This window comes from Malaclemys terrapin, chromosome 1, assembly GCF_027887155.1.
Source record: "Malaclemys terrapin pileata isolate rMalTer1 chromosome 1, rMalTer1.hap1, whole genome shotgun sequence".
Taxonomy (NCBI): Eukaryota; Metazoa; Chordata; order Testudines; family Emydidae; genus Malaclemys; species Malaclemys terrapin.
Window position 1 is genome coordinate 24,195,823 of NC_071505.1, and position 18,687 is coordinate 24,214,509.

Genomic DNA, 18,687 nt, shown 5'->3' on the forward strand with positions numbered 1-18,687 from the left:
TATCATCACCTTTATACCACACCTTGCATTCCCATCTTATTTACATCTGACTTTTATGTCCTCACAGTATCCATGCCAGGAAAACATGGCGAACATGTTCAGACATGAGGAGATAGGCTTGAACATTATCATATCTTGGGACTGACAGTAGCAAAATAGACATAGCAACAGCCCTGGGTCAGAGCACCAAAAGTCTGAGTAGAAATATATTGAAAATAAACAGTTTAATATGAATTCACCTGTTTTTTACTAGTCTCAAGAAAGACCATTTTGGCAGATATGCTAAATAGGGGATGGAAGCAAAGGGTATTTGCTTTTTGGTACGTGTCTTATGATTTTAAAAAACCTTAAAATAGGAATTAGCTACTTTTAACCCTTAGACTATATGCAAGCTATACTTCTGCTTGTAGAAAGAATTTAATCCTGAAGTACCTGTAAAAATAGTGTTTTTTTAGATTTGTCAAAAGGTAGTATTCTTTAGAATGTGTCGTATTTCTGACAGAAGCACAGCCTAGGAAAAAAATATTAAAACTTTCAAAACGCTTCTCTGAAGTGGCAGCAAGGCAACACCTTTAAGGAAGTGGTGGCACGCACACAGAATAAATAAATAAATAAATAAAAATCAGTAAACTGCTTCCTTATAATTATCTTAACTTTAAAAAGGCGTCAACTATATTCAAGAACTTTGTCAAGCATTGTTTACTTGATGCCACAAATCTGAATGGTGATTTAGTCAATATGTGATGGTTCATAAAAATATAAGAACGGACACTCTGGGTCAGATCAATAGTCCATCTAACTCAGTATCCTGCATTCCAACAGTGGTTGGTGCAGATGCTTCAGAAGGAATGACCAGAACAGGGCAATTATTGAGTGAGCCATCCCTGTCGTCAATTCCCAGCTTCTGGCAGTCAGAGCTCTAGATACACCCAGAGCATGGAGCCAGCTCTCTGACTATCTTGGCTAATAGCTATTCATGGACCTATCCTACATGAACTTTTCTAATTCTTTTTTGAACCCAGTTATGCTTTTGGTCTTCACAACACCTTCTGGAAAGAGTTCCATAGGTTGACTGGGTGTTGTGTGAGAAAGTACTTCCTTTGTTTTAAACCTGCTGTCTATTAATTTCATTGTGTTATGTGAAGGGATAAATAACACTCCCTTTTTCACTTTTTTCACACCATTTATGATTTTATAAACTATATTACATCACCACTTAGTAGTTTCTTTTCTAAAGTGAATAGTCCTGTCTTTTTAATCTCTCCTCATATGGAAACTGTTCCATACTCATCATTTTTGTTGCCCGTCTGTACTTTTTTTTATTTTTATATCTATCTATATATGAGAGAGAGAGATTATATATATTTGAGATGGGGCAACCAGAACTGTACACAGTACTCAAGTTGTGGGTGTACCATTGATTTATATAGTGGCATGATGATTTTCTGTCTTATCTATCGCTTCCCTAATGATTCCTAACATTCTGTTAGCTTTTGGACTGTTGCTGCACATTAGTGTTTGATGTCACCTGCTCAACTGTTTAACGTCTTTCTTTTGAATGGAGCTAGGGTGTAAGCCTGTCTTCCTCACCCCGTTCTGATGCAGCGAACTGCAAAAACCATAGAGCCCAATAGTAGTATTAGAAATGCATCATCTGTTCACAGCGTAACACATTTCTCAAAGAGCGATAAAGCAAAGATGACTGTTTTACACAAATATACTTTAACCAATGGTGACAGCAGCCAGATAAATTACTCAGAAGGATGTATTGCTGCTATGTTTTCTACTGTGAATGTAGTTATCCAAACTAATTGGATATCCAACATTTAACAGGCTGTGATATTTGTTAAGTACACAAAAAAATTACACTAATTTCCAAGTAGCCAAAGTGATGGAATGAAGGGGTAACCTAACTTCAGATGAGAAGAATGAGACTGTTGAAAAGGCAGAAATAAGCTATTCATGGAGTAAATGTTTTTTGATACAGCACTTGAGGCAGTTTATCAAGAGTTGTAGTAATAATACAACAGGGTTAACTCACAGGAGAAAAGGAGATTGGGAAACTAAATTAGATTGTTGCAAAAGCAGCCATACTGTCAATTTAAAGTTTAAGATTTATAATTAAATATTTCTTTGCAATACTGTCTTAAAATTATGAAATATTTTCCCACTCTACAGATTTATTAAAAGTGCCAAATACAGCTGAAATATAAAAAACCTACCTTTTTCCTCTTCAGAATGTCTTATGCTTGGAACATCTTGTCTAGCAATGGACATTGATAATACTTTTCTAGCAGAAATGTTTTCAGTACTAGTGGAAGCAGAAACTGTGGCACTTGCGGTTGAAATATTAGACAGACTTTTGGTCATGGCTCCATCAACGTTCCTCTCATCTGTGTCAGAATCATCGGAATGAAGAGGATTAGTAAAACAGAGGGGTGCTCTAACTAAAAGCGAACTACTCTGATGATCAACTGTTTCACTGGAAGAGCATTCCACTTGAGATGTGGGGTTTGGTACCAGAGAGGCAGTTTTAATACCATGACTTAAGACATCTGAAGACATATCCTCAGATGCAGGCAGTGCATTTTCAGGCCCATGTAGTGACCACATGGCATGCCCCTTCTCTTTGAGAAGCAGACGGTCTGGTCTCGGTGGAGCATCAGAATCCTTCTGGCTCTGCAGCCCTTCCAGTGAAGCTACTAAGGCTTTGTTTTCCATACTACAGTTTTGAAAAGAGTCTACAAGCGAATCCCCTGAACTATGATCCAGTGGCTTAGAGTTCTTATCCATTACACAAGATGAAACAGACTTTATTTTAATTGCATGTCCTCGGTTCAAAAGAGTATTCCCATCAAAGCTTCGTGGTCCCTCCTGAAGAGGTACCTTCTTAATTTCAAAACTTAAGTTACGCTCCAGCTTTTTCTCCACATGTTCATTGGGTTCATTTTTCCCTGAATGTTCTGTTGATTTATTATAGTTTTCATTGAGGTCTGTTGAATGGTCTGATGAAACCATGTGCAAAACTGGCTTTGGATGGTATCTATCATTGTCCTGCCACACAGTAGTGACTGTCGGATAAGCTGAAGGAGGAGATGGTGTTAAGATGGGTGGTACTGGGTGAGGCTCTGGAGGCTGCAAGATTTCTTCCTTAACATCTCCTTCTACAAGACAACTGCAAAAAAAATAATTATGTAAATTATCTGTACTTCAGCAATATCACATCAGATATTATAGCTCAAATAAATTCTGAAACATCCAACATATAATAATCTTAAACTCTGGGCAAAACTTCTACTGCTTGCCAAAAATGGTTGTGTAATATGGCTGACAGAGTATAAATGGCAAGGGAATAGTTGATAAGTCTTCCAAAATATAACTTGGAAAAGATTCTTGATAATGCCACAAATACAACTTTTAAGGCCAGATCTTACAAACCTTAACCCATAAAAATAGCTTCAAAGCAGATTTTCCCTCACTTTCCTCCCCACAGCTGACTCTACAGAGAATTTGTAGATTGGTCAGACCTTTTTAAGAACATAAGAATGGCCATACTAGGTCAGACCAAAGGTCCATCTAGCCCAGTATCCTGTCTTCCGACAGTGGCCAATGCCAGGTGCCCCAGAGGGAATGAACAGAACAGGTAATTATCAAGTGATCCATTCCCAGCTTCTGGCAAACAGAGGCTAGGGGACACCATACCTGCCCATCCTGGCTAAAAAAACAATTGGATTCATAGGAGCATAAAGCACCCTCTAAAAACACTGCTTTTAGTGAAGCTAAGAAAAATTCCCTATATTTAAACAAAAATAGAAATATTTGGAAAGATCTTAAGATACAGACCCTTTTTGGTACTCAATCCCTCTCAACTTCTAGCTCAGTTTGTTGCCCTCCTCCTCCCCAAATAAAAGTCTATTTGACATTTAGAGATATTTTAAACAAAACACATTTTCTTCATAGATTTAATGATGGTAGTATTGTGAATATAGATTCAGTTTTTGTTACTCTGAAGGTTAGTTTATACACTAACATGTTGATGGCATAGCTTCAGTGAGTTACATACAGTATATAAGAACAGATTCATCTATTGGAGTATCTGATTTGTTGACAAGAAATTTCAATATTACCTTTTTTGGAAGAGAAAAGTGACAGGGGTAAGGTCAAAGACACCTCTGCAAATTTGTTTTAGTGAAATTAGTAGAGCGGATTTTGACACATGAGTTTACAATTTATACTATTTATACTAAGTGTTGGTAGAAAGTTTGTAGTTTTTGAGAAAGGGAAAAATATTTTAGGTAGGAGTGTATAAGATATACAAAATAGGTATCTAATAAAATTTACTGTAAGGTGAAACTGAAGTAACAGATCTTCTTGATGTTAAAATAAATTAAAATGGACTGAAGATTTATTTAAAAAGTCTACACACAGGAATTGCTTGTTATATAGAGGTAGTTTTTCTTCAGAGCTATTAAAATTGGGGGGGTCTTTTCCACTATGAGAATAAGTATCAATTTCCCCTACAGTAAAATTAAGAAAAATGCATTAAGACACTTTCATTCAGCAGATGGTATTACTACAACGGAAAAATGTGTCAAGCACAGGATTATATGCAAGAACAATTATGTGGTTTATACAATTAATTGCCCTTGTGATGTCATATCTATATGAAAGGGGGGACAGGGAGAAAAAAAAAGGAGTGAGCAAATTTTACCCAGAAGGATGAACTCAAACCTGTGGGTAAGGATTTTAAAGAGTATGGGACATCTATTATCCAGGCTTCATGCCAAATTCCATAAGAAACATAGGAGGACATTTTGATGCAAGAAAAAAATTGGAATTTTGACAGACTTTGAATACTGTTTTTTCTGCATAAGTAAATCCAAATAATGCAATTTCAATTTTTTTGGCCTAACAGCTGATTCTAACGTTTGGGTTCACCGTACATGAATTTAACTCATGATATCTAGTAATATCCCTTCTAGCTTGTTAAAAATGGCTTGGCAAAAAATCTCTTGCAGCCTTATTATTGTGATTCAGAGAAGAGTGGTTAACTGGAGCCATTCTTTAGAAAAATTTTGTTCAATTCTCAGAGCATAAACCAGAGATGTGCCGAGCACCTGCAACAGCCGTTGATTCTGCAAAGTGGATGATCAACACCTCTCAGGAACAGGTTCCTATTGTCTTCTTAAGTAATATGCCATTGCTTTAAGATGTTATAGTTTGTCAAACAGGAGTAACATAGCTATGTGAATTCAAAGATTGGGTATGTAATATATTTGAATAAATTTGTTTCTTCACATCCTCAGGAAGACTTTGGTTAAAATGTCAATGTGATGTGCCTGTCACTTTTACAGGAAGGCTGCACCACTCTTGAAGATTATGTAAATGAATTTCTGAAACATTCAGCAAGCCACTAAAGAAAAAGGTTTTAAAATTAGACTCTAATATGCTATTTCGTGTTCTGGAGAGTGTCTATTTGTCCCTGAATTTATAGATAAAGTTTATCTAAAAACAATGAAATACTATTTCAGATTACGACACCTTTCAAAAACAAAACAGAGGTGAGACAGTGAACCAAAAGAGCACAAGAAAAACTCCTTATGACTTAGGTCTGCTGCTTCCAGCAGAGTAGGTGAGACATTTCCAGGATACTAAAAACTGCTTAGTTATCTTCATAACTTGTATAAAGGTTCAGCATAGTTTTTTATGTAGCAACATAGATTTCACAGAGAAAAAAAAATACTTGTCACAATAAGCCCTGGGGAGAAAAGCTTTTAGATCTTAATCACCTTATTACTCCTCATAGCATTTAAATGAAATTCAATGTAAAGATGTACTACATTTTCATAATCATTACACAGCTTTCATTATATTATATTATTTGTTACTTTTTAAAAATAATTTTAACGCAAGCTAATTTATTTTATAGTGCCCTAAAGCATACTGGGTGTTTCAGAGAAGGAAGATAATCTACGCCCAACAAGTTTACAATCTAAAATGTATAAACACTAAGTGAGATGACAAACATTAGGAAGAGGATGGGTAATGCAAATAGGGAAAAGCATTTCTATAGTACACCCATCCTCCAACCATGCTCCAAAGGATTAATAAAATAGACAATTTAAATTTTAAATCACTCTGTGCTTAGTGGAAAATTGCAACTGTATTAAAAAGGGGAAAATGTAGTTCAGATTTAAATGAGGACTGGCTAGTGTCCAAATGAAAAATCCTCAATCCATGGTTACTCTGTTTAACATACTGTGGAGTTTTATCATCAAATAAAAGAGAGTGATGTCAAGGTCATGGAATGCAGCTGCTATGATCAACCAAAAATAGATACTGAGCTCTGCATTCTTCTGGATAATTAAAATAGGAACATTAAACCCTATGTAAGTGGGCTGAGGCTAGACACCATATTATTCTGCTTTATTTAAGCATCAGAACTTATTCAGTCATAAGGGAGAAACGCTACAATTTGCTCAACTTATCAGAAACTGAATTATAGGTTATAACATATACCCATGCATCAGGAATGATCAAAAATAGCCCACTGGTGATTTTCTAGTAAAAAAAAAAAAAAAGTTAAATGAAGAATGTTTTTAAAATCATCACTAACAAATTTAAACCAATGGCTGCTAACAGGGCTATTAGCAGCCAACAGATTCTTGAACTTTTTTTAATGTTAGCCTAACTGAATATGTATTAAAAGGTTCTTTAGAGTTTGAAATGTGGCAGAGGAATTACTTGCCATTACAGCATGCAGCTTCATTCACAATAAGTGGCAATTTGACTTGTATCATCGACATTCTAATCTCTTCTCTCCCAAATTAAGAACTATTGTGTTTTCTATAGATATAGAAATGAAATCAGGATGATGTAGAAACATTGTCTCATGTTTCCTTTACCACCAATTTCCTTCTCTCGCGCCTTCTATTTTCCCATTTTCAGCATGACCTTACCTTTGTATGTTTGTGAAGTATTTTGGCGGTAATCAGTTTCATCATTTAAATGTTGGGTCTAAAGGATACTTTCAGTTTGAAAAAAAGTTACCATTTTTCTTCCTACTGAACACCAATTCCCATTATCCTGTTCCTTTACAGGTGTCTTACTTATTCTCTAGCAAACAAAGCTATCAAGTAATTAGATAAGAGAGCTTCAAGGACTTGGCTCACTGAAAGGTTCCTGTGTAATTAAAACACCCCCTCAGGATCCTAAAGAACCAGCACATCATTGCTGGAGTTGAAGTAATTGAGTTCTACTGTACCGAAATAAGTCTAAATTGCAAATTAATCAAAGCTCTGGCTTTGCATCTAACAGTAGGAATAGTCTAAAGTACTCAGATTAAAAAAACCTCAGTTTTCAGAATGGAGAGAAGTAAATAATGGTGTCCCCTAGGGGTCTGTACTGGGCCCAGTCCTATTCAACATATTCATAAATGATCTAGAAAAAGGAGTAAACAACGAGGTGGCAAAATTTGTAGATGATACAAAACTACTCAAGATAGTAAGTCCCAGGCAGACTGCGAAGAGCTACAAAAGGATCTCTCAAAACTAGGTGACTGGACAACAAAATGGCAGATGAAATTCTATGTTGATAAATGCAAAGTAATGCACACTGGAAAACATAATCCCAACTATACACATAAAATGAGGGGGTCTAAATTGACTGTTACCACTCAAGAAAGATGTTGGAGTCATTGTGGACAGTTCTCCGAAAACACCCACTCAATGTGCAGCAGCAGTCAAAAAAGTGAACAGAATGTTGGGAATCATTAAGAAAGGGATCGATAATAAGACAGAAAATATATTGCCCCTATATAAATCCATGGTACGCCCACATCTTGAATACTGTGGGTGTCAAGATACATTGGACTTGAAAAAGGTTCAGAAAAGGGTAACAAAAATGATTAGGGGTATGGAACGGCTGCTGAATGAGGAGAGACAAGGCTGGGACTTTTCAACTTGGAAAAGAGATGACTAAGGGGGGCTACGATAGAGGTCTATAAAATCATGACTGGTGTGGAGAAAGTAAAGTATTATTTACTCCGTCTCATAACACAAGAACTAGGGGCCACCAAATGAAATTAATAGGCAGCAGGTTTAAAACAAACAAAAGGAAGTATTTTTTTCACACAATGCACAATCAACCTGTGAAACTCCTTGCCAGAGGATGTTGTGAAGGCCGAGACTATAACAGGGTTCAAAAAAGAACTAGATAAATTCATGGAGGATAGGTCCATCAATGGCTATTAGCCAGGATGGGCAAGGATGATGTCCCTAGCCTCTGTTTGCCAGAAGCTGGGAATGGATCACCTGATTACCTGTTCCGCTCATTCCCTCTGGGGCAGCTGGCATTGGCCTCTGTTGGAAGATCAGATACTGGGCTAAATAGACCTTTGGTCTGACCCACTATGGCCATTCTTATGTAAGCATTTGGCACCTGTGAAAACCTTTATTTGTAGGCAGACACACAAGCAGCAAATTAAAGTTCAGCTGGAAAGCTACACATCTCTAAGATACCTTCCTCTCTAATGGTATGTCTACACTGCAAGGTAAGCCCAGGGTTAGCAGGACTCATGTCGGGGGACCCTGGGTTTAAGAATCCAGGATTGCCAACCCTAGGTTAAAATTTTTAACCTGGACCTGAACCCGGGGCTCTGGCGTCTACACTGTGGTACGCAGACCCATGTCCAACCAACCGTATCCCAGATCTCCTAGTGCCCTCTCAAAATGTGGCCACTCTAGCTCTTCGTTCGCGGTACAGTGTAGAAAAACTTGATTGTCCAGGCTACACATTACAGGAAATTTGAACACTCCCCCCAACAAATCCTGCTGAGCAGTCATTTTGGTCTGCGGGCTTCCAGCAACTGGAGTCAGGAAAATGGAGGCGGTACCATTTCCAGAACTTCTATTTGGGCTTTTGCTTCTGTTTCAAGATGCAGGCAGAGCTTCCATGAGATGCTGGTGGGCAGTTTGGTGGCTTTTTTTCTGACCCACAGAAGGCACATGACAGAGCTAACGACCAAGCAGGACGATGACAACGACAGACATGGCAGACTCAAATCAGCTGATGCTGCTCATGACACTCTGTATAGCCACTGATACCGGCTACATACACTGGTGCTTCTGGAGCAGGGCTACAAGCACAGACTCGTGAGATCATATCACCATGCAGATGGGACGACCAGCACTGGGTCCATAACTTTTGCAGGGTACAGAACTTTTGCTATATTTCTGAAGATTTGGGAGCAGCTTGCCCCGGACCCTCCTGTGTATGATCATATGCACGGGGGTAGGCATGCAAGTCCAGAAGCAGATTGCTATAATTGTTTAGAAGCTGGCTGTCCCAGACTGTTACAGGTCCGTTGCCATCCATTTGGTGCTAGAAAGTTGACTATGGGTAAAATGGTGACAGATTTCTGAGACAAGCAGGTGTGTGGTTTAACCCAACATGACAGGCATTAAAGAATATTCCTTAAGTAATCGCTGGCTTTGAGAGAATGGCGTGATGCTAATAAACCAAGTGCCAGCTCTAGCCAAGGCCATAGGTGTTAACTGACAAACTCATAACTGGAAACCAAACCAGCTCACCTGTATGTTCGGTTTGTTCAGAATGGGTATTAGTTTTATAAGAATATATTTAATGTTTAGACTATGAAATGCTTGTAAATTGCTGCATGCATTAATCTCATTTGTAATGTTTGTATTCCATGTTGCAAGGTAAGATACAAGTTTGTTTTATAAAATTGTAAAAATGCCTGCTCTGAATTTGTGAACAGAGACAGGAAGAGTGGTTCTCACCACCCATCAAGACAAACTATCAAGACCTGAGGAGCCCTCTAGGACAAAGCTTTCTTGATTGCCCCATCCACCCATGAAGAATTTACATGCAGGAGCACTCATCCCATTGGTTTGTACTCTGGTGAAAGGCCATATAAAGGTGCTCACAAGAAGAAACAGTTCTCTTTGCTGTTTGAACTCTCACAGGGCCAGAGACACTAAACCAAAGCACAGATCCCTAGAGTCAACCTGGGTCCACCCTGTAAGACATTTTGAACAGCAAAATGTGACGACGTGGGCATTCACCCACGAAAGCTTATGCTCCAATAGGTCTGTTAGTCTATAAGATGCCACAGGACTCTCTCACTTTTTACAGATCCAGACTAACACAGCTACCCCTCTGATACTTGACACCATGCAAGGCACTGCATTTAGCCGTATGGCGTGGAAATCCATCAACCTCATAAAGAAACTTGCACAAGTACAGATAGATATCTTCCTTTCCAAATGCAAACGGACGGACATCATACCAAATGGACTGAAGGTGAAAAATCCATTACTATCTACATACTGCACAGACCACAGTGAGAGATTATGCCATACACTATCAAAGAAACTGAGGAACCACCTGATCAGCATCCTATACAGCAAACAGGAAAACAAGAAAAAAAAAAAGCTCTCCAACCTGGAGACTTTCATAAATAACCAATCTTCTACACAAACGCCTTTCCTAAAATAAGACAGGAGATCTACATTACACACTTCACCTCTCTATTAAGGAAAAAGGACCGTAAGCTGTCTAAAATCCTACCTGCCACATGGGGCCATAACAGTGGTACCCCTAACTCACCCAGCAATATCGTCAATTTATCCAGCTACACACTCAACCCGGCAAAAGAGTCTGTCCTACCTCGGGGACTCTCTTTTTGCCCCACCACACCCACAAACATGATACAGTCCTGTGGTAATCTGGAAGCCTACTTTCGCCGTCTCCGACTCAAAGAATACTTTCAAGATAACACTGAACAACGCACTGATACACAGATACCCTCCTATCAACAGCACAAGAAGAACTCCACATGGACTCCTCCTGAGGGTTGAAATGAGTCTGGACCTATACATAGAATGCTTCTGCTGATGTGCACTGGCAGAAATTGTAGAAAAACATCGCTTGCCTCATAACCTAAGTCATGGAGAACGCAATGCCATCCACAGCCTCAGAAACAACCCTGACATTATAATCAAAGAGGCTGATAAAGGAGGTGCTGTTGTCATCATGAACGGGTCTGACTACCAAAAGGAGGCTGCCAGACAACTCTCCAATACCAAATTCTACAGGCCACTTTCCTCAGATCTCACTGAGGAATACACTAAGAAACTGCACCACCTACTCAGGACACTCCCTACACTAACACAGGAACAAATCAACATAGAATAACCCCGGTCGGGGCTCTAAGGGTATCTACTACCCAAGATCCACAAACCTGGAAATCCTTGACGCCCCATCATCTCTGGAATTGGCACTCTCACTGAAGGACTGTCCGGATATGTGGACTCTCTACTCAGACCCTACGCCACCAGCACTCCCAGCTATCTCTGACACACCACTGATTTTCTGAGAAAACTACAATGCATTGGTGATCTTCCAGAAAACACCATTCTAGCCACCATGGATGGCTCTCTACACAAACATCCCACACACAGATGGAATACAATCTGTCAGGAACAGTATCACTGATGATGCCACAGCACAACTGGTTGCTGAGCTCTGTGACTTTATCCTCACGCACAATTATTTCAAATTTGGTGACAATATATACCTCCAGACTACTGGCATCGCTATGGGCACGCGCATGGCCCCACAATATGCCAACATTTTTATGGCTGACCTGGAACAACGCTTCCTCAGCTGCAGTGAGGCCATTGATGGGACTCATGCTCATTGTGTGCTCACCTCAAGGAGCACATGAATTCATAAACCACAAAGGGTCTTACTCCTTAGTTATGAAGGACCTTGTGGACAACAGAGGCCGAATTATGAACCTCAATGTTGACTGCTCTGGAAAAGTTCATGATACCAGGGTTTTCCCACCAACTGGGAGTCTACATTTTTGGACAGGCTGGGACATGATTCCCACCATATGACTGTCATAAACAGAGTTACTATTCTCACAGTTATTCTCAGGGACCCAGCATTTCCCTTTTTGCTTTGTGAAACCATACCCTGATCTTAGAGGCCCTGGCAAAAGAAGGTTTAATTACAGTCTCAGCAGGTGCAGAGTGGTGATGGAATGTGCGTTTGACCTATTGAAATCCTGCTGGCAATATTTACAGACCTGTTTAGATTCCAGTGTCACCAATGCTGTCCACATTATTGTGGCTTGCAGTGCTCTTCATAATCTTTGTGAAGCCAAAGGTGAGCCATTTCCCCAAATGGAAATATGACAGAGGTGCACTTTTGTGGCTAAGTGTCTAACACAGCTGCAGCTGGATATACCTGGGCAACAGAAATTAGGGATGCTTTGTGTTCCCACATTATGGACTGGCATGGGCCAGTGGCAGAGGGAGACTAGTATGTTTATGAATGTGCTTGTTGCGGGGGAGGTGAGAGGTAGAGCATTGATTGCTTCTGTGGGAGGGGATTTGATCACCATGTACTGTACTTCTGAATGACATGACTGCTTATTATGAAATGCGGGGGTGGGAGGGGGAAAAACAGTATGGATTGATGTTTATAGCTGTATTGAGATACAGGTTTTGCATGCAACAGGAGTGGGAACCTACCTCTTGCTCATTTTCATCTGGCCCGCAGGCCACACACATTCAACTCACCCGCTGGGGATGGGGAAACTTGGGGCTACCCACCCCGACCCCACGGTGGGGTGAGCCGGTGCTCGTGGAGGGGGGGGGGGCAGGAGCCGCGAGCGCTGGCTCGCCCTGCTGTGGGTGGAAGTCCCAAACCTCCATGTCCCCCATGTAAGTGAGCTGAACTTGTGTGGCCCGCCACTGATTTTTTTGGTGGGTCAACGTCCCCTGACACAGAAAAGGTTGCCCACCTCTGGCATACAACCTCCCAGTTGTCCTTGATCATGCGTTTACTTTTAGTATACGATGTGTTGCCGTGACAATCAAATTTCTTTACAAAATGAAAACCTTTATTTTCAGACATGTATTGGAGAAGTACAATATTAAACCGTTGCCTAACAGGCCAGCTGCCTTTAGCACACCGAATCAGCAGCAACACCAAAAGCTTTAAAAATAACCAAGAGAAAAGTGCATAAACAAGTGCAAATAGTTGAACTATATACAAGACACCCTCCATGTTTGCCACACTCTTGCAGCCAGGACAGGGGTGTCCATGGGGGAGAGGTTCAGCACTGAGGACCGCATGAGACACATTTGCCCTGTCCTGTCACTCGTAGGGCCCCACTGAATGGGCCACCCAGCCATGGAGTTGTCCATGCTGTTCCTGGAATGCAGGCCAAGGTACCATGGAGGGGACACAGGTCATGGTGCAGGTGCAGCAGGAGCCTGCACTTTTACAGCCATTAGAGGTAGCAGCCACTCAAACAATTCTCTCTGTTGTGCTCTCTCCTCCTCCCTTAGCTGCCATTCCTGTTCCAGGAACTATGAAGAGTGCCTGCTTCCATGCTGCTACACTGTCAAGCTGCAAAGCCAGCCTGAGCTTGTCCGCTTGCCTCTCAGCATGTCTTTCTTCTTGCCGCAAGTCCCTTTGCCTTTGGTACTCACGCTACTTATTGGCCCAATCCAAAACTTCAATCAAATTCATCATGCTTCCTCCTGGAACAGTCTGCGAGGGTACGACGAGTCAGGCTTCTGTAATGTGGGCAAGTTAAGGAGGTATTGGAACATGTAGAGTTCGAGCGGTCTGGAACAGGACAAGACACAGAAGGTTACTGTCTTGAATATCGCTCAATGTCAATATATTGGCAGAGGGCTGCTCCAGAGCACAGAAGCTCCTTGGACACAGCCAGGTTAAATCGCAGTGAGAGAAAAAGTGTATGCCACCAAAGCATTCATACCTATGGTGACTGAACAACACATCCATAAATGGAGTGGGCTGGTAAACTATTGAGGTGGCCCTGAAAAATACACCTTTCCTCAAAATGTGACTATCTGGAGTTCCTGCTATGGGTTTGGGTCAGAATTCATGGGCGAAAATCAACAGGATGCTGCATTTGGGCTTCCACATTGCTTCGGACCTCCCTTATGGTTTCTGACACAGTCTTTTAGGACTGCATGAAAAGAGACAGCTACTCCCTCCCTCCCCTGGCAAATTTATGGACTGAATTCAACCTCCCTAGTCATATTTGGAACGAGCGGTCTCATCAGCCATGGAATATATAGACTATATTTAAAAGAAATTAACTACATTTGAACCTCTTCCCCACCATACAGTTCAGTCCTTTCAGGCAGCTTGTTACCAACTCAGTGTATTGAGCGATATACATACAAGGAAAGTAATATCAGTTTATTATTTTAACAAACTGGAATTTATTAGAAAAAATGTGCACCTTCCCAGTAAAAATTCTCTTTTTATATGCTTGTTTTACTGTTTGTGTTTCCTAGTCTCTACTTTGAATTCCCTGTGGTGGGGAGGGTGGCATTGTGACCCCATGGCACTGGCATGCAATCCGCCATTCATGGATACACGCTTCTATCTAGGGCTTCTCTCTTTTGTATTGGTTCTTACAATAGAAATTGCTCCCATTCTTATATTAACAAACACAAAAATAGACCCAGAAACTTACTCGGCTCTGGGGCAGCTTCTCCCTCTTCTGTTTCGGCAGCCAGTTCTGCAGTGGGGTTTTCCTCCAAGGGGTCATAAAAAAAGCTCTAAGTACATCCTCCAGATATGCTGCAGCTGCTCCTGCGGCAAAGCTTCCTCCTAGGACCAGTTTCACCAATAGAGTTACTTCCTTTGCCTCATTCGGCACCTGCTACTGGCTCCTATTTATTTCGTTGCTGGCTTCTGGGACCAGCTGGACGCCATCCCAGCTTACCAGGTCATCATACACAGTTGACGGCTCAAGTGCAGTCACCAGCACCCGGTCAGATTCATCATAAAATGGGCATGATGTTAGTGAGCAGCCAGAGATGTGTTTGTGGTCCCTGGTTTTCTGGTACTCTTGAGCTGCTTAAACCATTTTCTGCACTGATCGCTGGTCCGGTGCCACCATCTTCTTCCAGTGCCACCATCTTCTTTCCTAGTAGCTGGTATTCATGGTCACTCCTAGTACTCTTACTAAAATCCAGTTTTTCTGGCCTTGCACCAGAGATTAGCCAAAATCTGGCTGTGCTCCCATGACCATGAAACAGCACGCTTTGTAAAGTGCAATGGATACTGATCAGATGTCAAACACCGAAGGTTTTCCTAGGGTGTGTTTGCAGCTTGGCAATCAGAATAAAATGGAGGGGTTAAACACGAAGCTGCTGCACTGGAACAAGGAGGGTGCTTCCATTTCCATGGAGTCGACTGCTGATTCTTGGGAGATAGAGGACAAAGGAAGTTGGCCCATAGCATTGTGGGAGATTATTGGTGGACTCCAAGGACCAGAGTCCAGGAAAGGAGGGGTGCTGCAAAACACCCCTACACTATACTACAAAACAATAGGGCTTGAACCCTGGGTCTCAATCTTGACTTGGATTCAGACAAACCCTCCATGCTCACAGGGTCCTGGGACCCTGGGTCAGAGCACAAGTTCAAGAGATTTGCATGTAGACTGAAGGGGAAGGGTTACGGCTTTAGCCTGAGTCTGAGCCCAGGCTTACATTACAGTGTAGACATATCCCAAGATCACCCAACCCAATGAGGCATTAAAGGATTTCTTTTCATTTCCTGTATAAGCCTGTTTTCTTTTACAAAAAAAATCCTTTTGGCAGCATCTCACCCCTATTAATATGTAAATGAAAGTTTATTATAATTTTATCAATAGATATACACCAATGGTTGCTGTGGCAAAATATGTAATGCACAATTAAACTTTTATGCTTGCAGATAAAACTCAGGCTAACAGTTATATGAAATTAAATTGACAGAGGGCCCATTATTTTATCTTCTGAGAAGCCATATTCACAAATCCCTCCCAAGTGGATCAAACCTCTTCACCTTCAACAGAGGAAGCTAGAACTGTCAGTCAGGAAGAGCTAAGATAAAAAGGACTCAATCCAGGAACTTTATTCAAACTTTTCCCGTAGCTATTGTATGTGAGGGGAAATTCAAGAACTGTAACAATTGGATACAGTGAACAGAAGAAAATATATACATAAGCCAACTGAAAATTAAAGAATAAAAAACTGTTTAAACATATTCCTGCAATAATGGAAAGAAAAAGGTTAGACTCAGAAACTGGTAAGTAGTATTACCACTGACCACACGTAAGTGGGTAGTGAAGTGCAGAGAAAAGGAATGATTAGGGGGTCATATGGGAATGTGAGCCAAGATCAACAAAAGAGCATGTTAGTGGGATGCCATAGTAAGAAAATAACCTCTTGAAAAAATGCATCTGCAGATTTTTGGGACATGAAATCCAGGTAATTTGTGGTAGAAGGAGGAGTTCTATAGCTCTAGAGCAGAAGCAAAGACTGACAGGGATTTGATGTGCTGGCCCAGTTCCTTACTCCACTCTGACATCTCTATCTTCCTCCATCTCTACAGTGAGAAACTCTAATTGTGATGGCTCAATGGTCATGCCCTACTCTTGGGGGGCGGGGGAGAGAAGCGGTTTTAGGATCAGATTTTTGAAGAGTAATTTTGTTTCTTTGCTTCAATAAAGCTAGCAGAGTTTACTTTTTATCATAGTATTTAACACAGAAAGAAGTTTTTTTTTAAAAGGTAAATAGATTTATAAAAAAAGATTCTCTGGAACCTGGACTGATGGACCATTAAGGAATTTTGGGGGGTTTCTGAAATCACTCAAGCTTTGTGCTTCATAACATGTGAAATATATCCCATGGCCTATTCATTCATGCTCTAACAAATTTTGTTGCTTAATTGAGCATATCATACATGTAGACAACAGTTACTTAGGTGCATGCATACAGTTAGTGAAGTTTTCCATTCAGTTTGTTTAAAATCAAAGCTATAAATAATTTCTAAAACCTATAGCTTGCTGATTAGTGTTAAAGACATGAGCAATTTTTGATTGCTCATTTTCTAAAGTCATCTCAAAGAGCATTATGTAAAAAAAATAAAAGGTCCTATTGTTTTTCCCCTTTTAAGTTACTACCTTGGGTAAGAACGATCACTTGTTAAATTATTTAGCTTCCTTCAGGAATATTGGTGGAAAATGTTTAATCTTCTTTAGATTAATGTTTTTAAGACTTCCTGTCAAATGGGTATTTAAGAGAATATATATGTTTCTAAAGGGGTTAAAAGCAAGCAATTTTTCAGAATAGACTAGGAACGTGGAACACCCTCCCTGAACTGTTCAGTAAAGCCACTGCACCCTATTTAAATCCCACCTAAAAACCATTTCTACAAGGAGATATCCAAGAAACAAGATGTCTGTAACCCACTTAGCTATTCTGTTTATATTATTAATATTTTTAGGCTCACCTATATGGAGGAAGGAAACAGAATATTGAAAAGGGGCATAGTGGCACTGGAATTAAAATTTGGAATTGTTGTGGGAGAAAGACAGGGAGGATACTAGTGTGCAAGAGAACAGTGTGTTTAACAAGATAGACATGTCACCCTGATAGGATTGTTACAAACAAGTAAAGTTTTCTCCATTTGTGTTTTTAAATTCTAGGTTCTCCAGGGCAGGGACTATATCTTCATCTGTGTTTGGGATGCATCTTGCACACCATGAGCATTATTACAATAACTGTCTCCACCATAAGAAACTACAAAGTGGCAGAAGTTAGTCCCACCTCCAAAAGTGATGCAAAGCTACAGTAGTTGAGGTCAGAAGAGACCACACAGATTATTAGCTGAATGCCACACCTTTTTCGGGACTATTTTACCCACTAAATCTCTTACATAATATTCTCCCAAACATAACCACCACTTCTGAGAACAGTTCCAATGCCCAAACTACTGAAGGGGGGACAGAAGAAGTAGGGCAGTCTTAGGGAAAAAGGGCCTTAAAATTATTGCCCCTTTCCATGTCATCTTGCAATAATGTGAACGTTTTTTTCCACTTCTATTTCCTTGAAGGTGTTTGTTTAGACTGATCACGTTCTTGTAAGACATCCTTTCCAGACTCTAAATTTAGCCTACTCAGGATCTCATTTTATTCTCTAATCCTGATGAGATTTCCTTGCCGCTCATGTGATTTCCTCTGCTTTTTTTGGTACCCTCAAGTTGACCCCAAAACTGCATGAAATATTCTAGTTCTGGAACAATCATTTATCAATGTAGATTCAAAGTGGATCATCACATCTCTAGTTTTAAATTAAATCACTATTTCTGAGAATAGAATTAACTTCTCTCTAACAGTACTTCAATGTGATCTCAGATGCATTTTACATGTTTTCTCCACTCATTCTGACTCACTAGTTTCTAGACAGCTTTTATCTCCAGTTTGTACACATGCTATTTTTCTCTCCAACCAAAAGGACTTCAGTCTTAAATCCCATTTTACTGTATACAACTCACAGTTCTAATCTCTCCAAGCCACTTAGTGTGGATATATCATCCTGTATGTTTAATGTTCCTCCAATTCAGAGGCTGGCAAGTATGATTAATGCTGATCTTTGGCCTTCTTCTAGATCATTAAAGTATTAAAAAGTATATGCCCTCCAATACTGACTTGACCTTGTGGAACTCCATTTGGAAGAGATTAAATTTTAATGGTAAAAACTTTAACATCTGTCATACAACTTTTAATCTGTGCTATGGTATTTAACCAACTGAAAACATTTTTATACTGTATCATATAAA

General features: G+C 40.2%; 1 protein-coding gene across 2 annotated transcripts in view; it reads right to left on the reverse strand.

The window, feature by feature from the left end:
* The window catches only part of PTPN12 (protein tyrosine phosphatase non-receptor type 12), a 137,798-nt gene that overhangs the window by 15,080 nt on the left and 104,031 nt on the right, over positions 1 to 18,687 (reverse strand). For both annotated transcript variants that reach the window (XM_054017625.1, XM_054017622.1), the window contains exon 13: positions 2,223 to 3,175. In XM_054017625.1, coding sequence (XP_053873600.1) covers positions 2,223 to 3,175 — 953 coding nt within the window. The remainder of the gene's footprint in view (positions 1 to 2,222; positions 3,176 to 18,687) is intronic.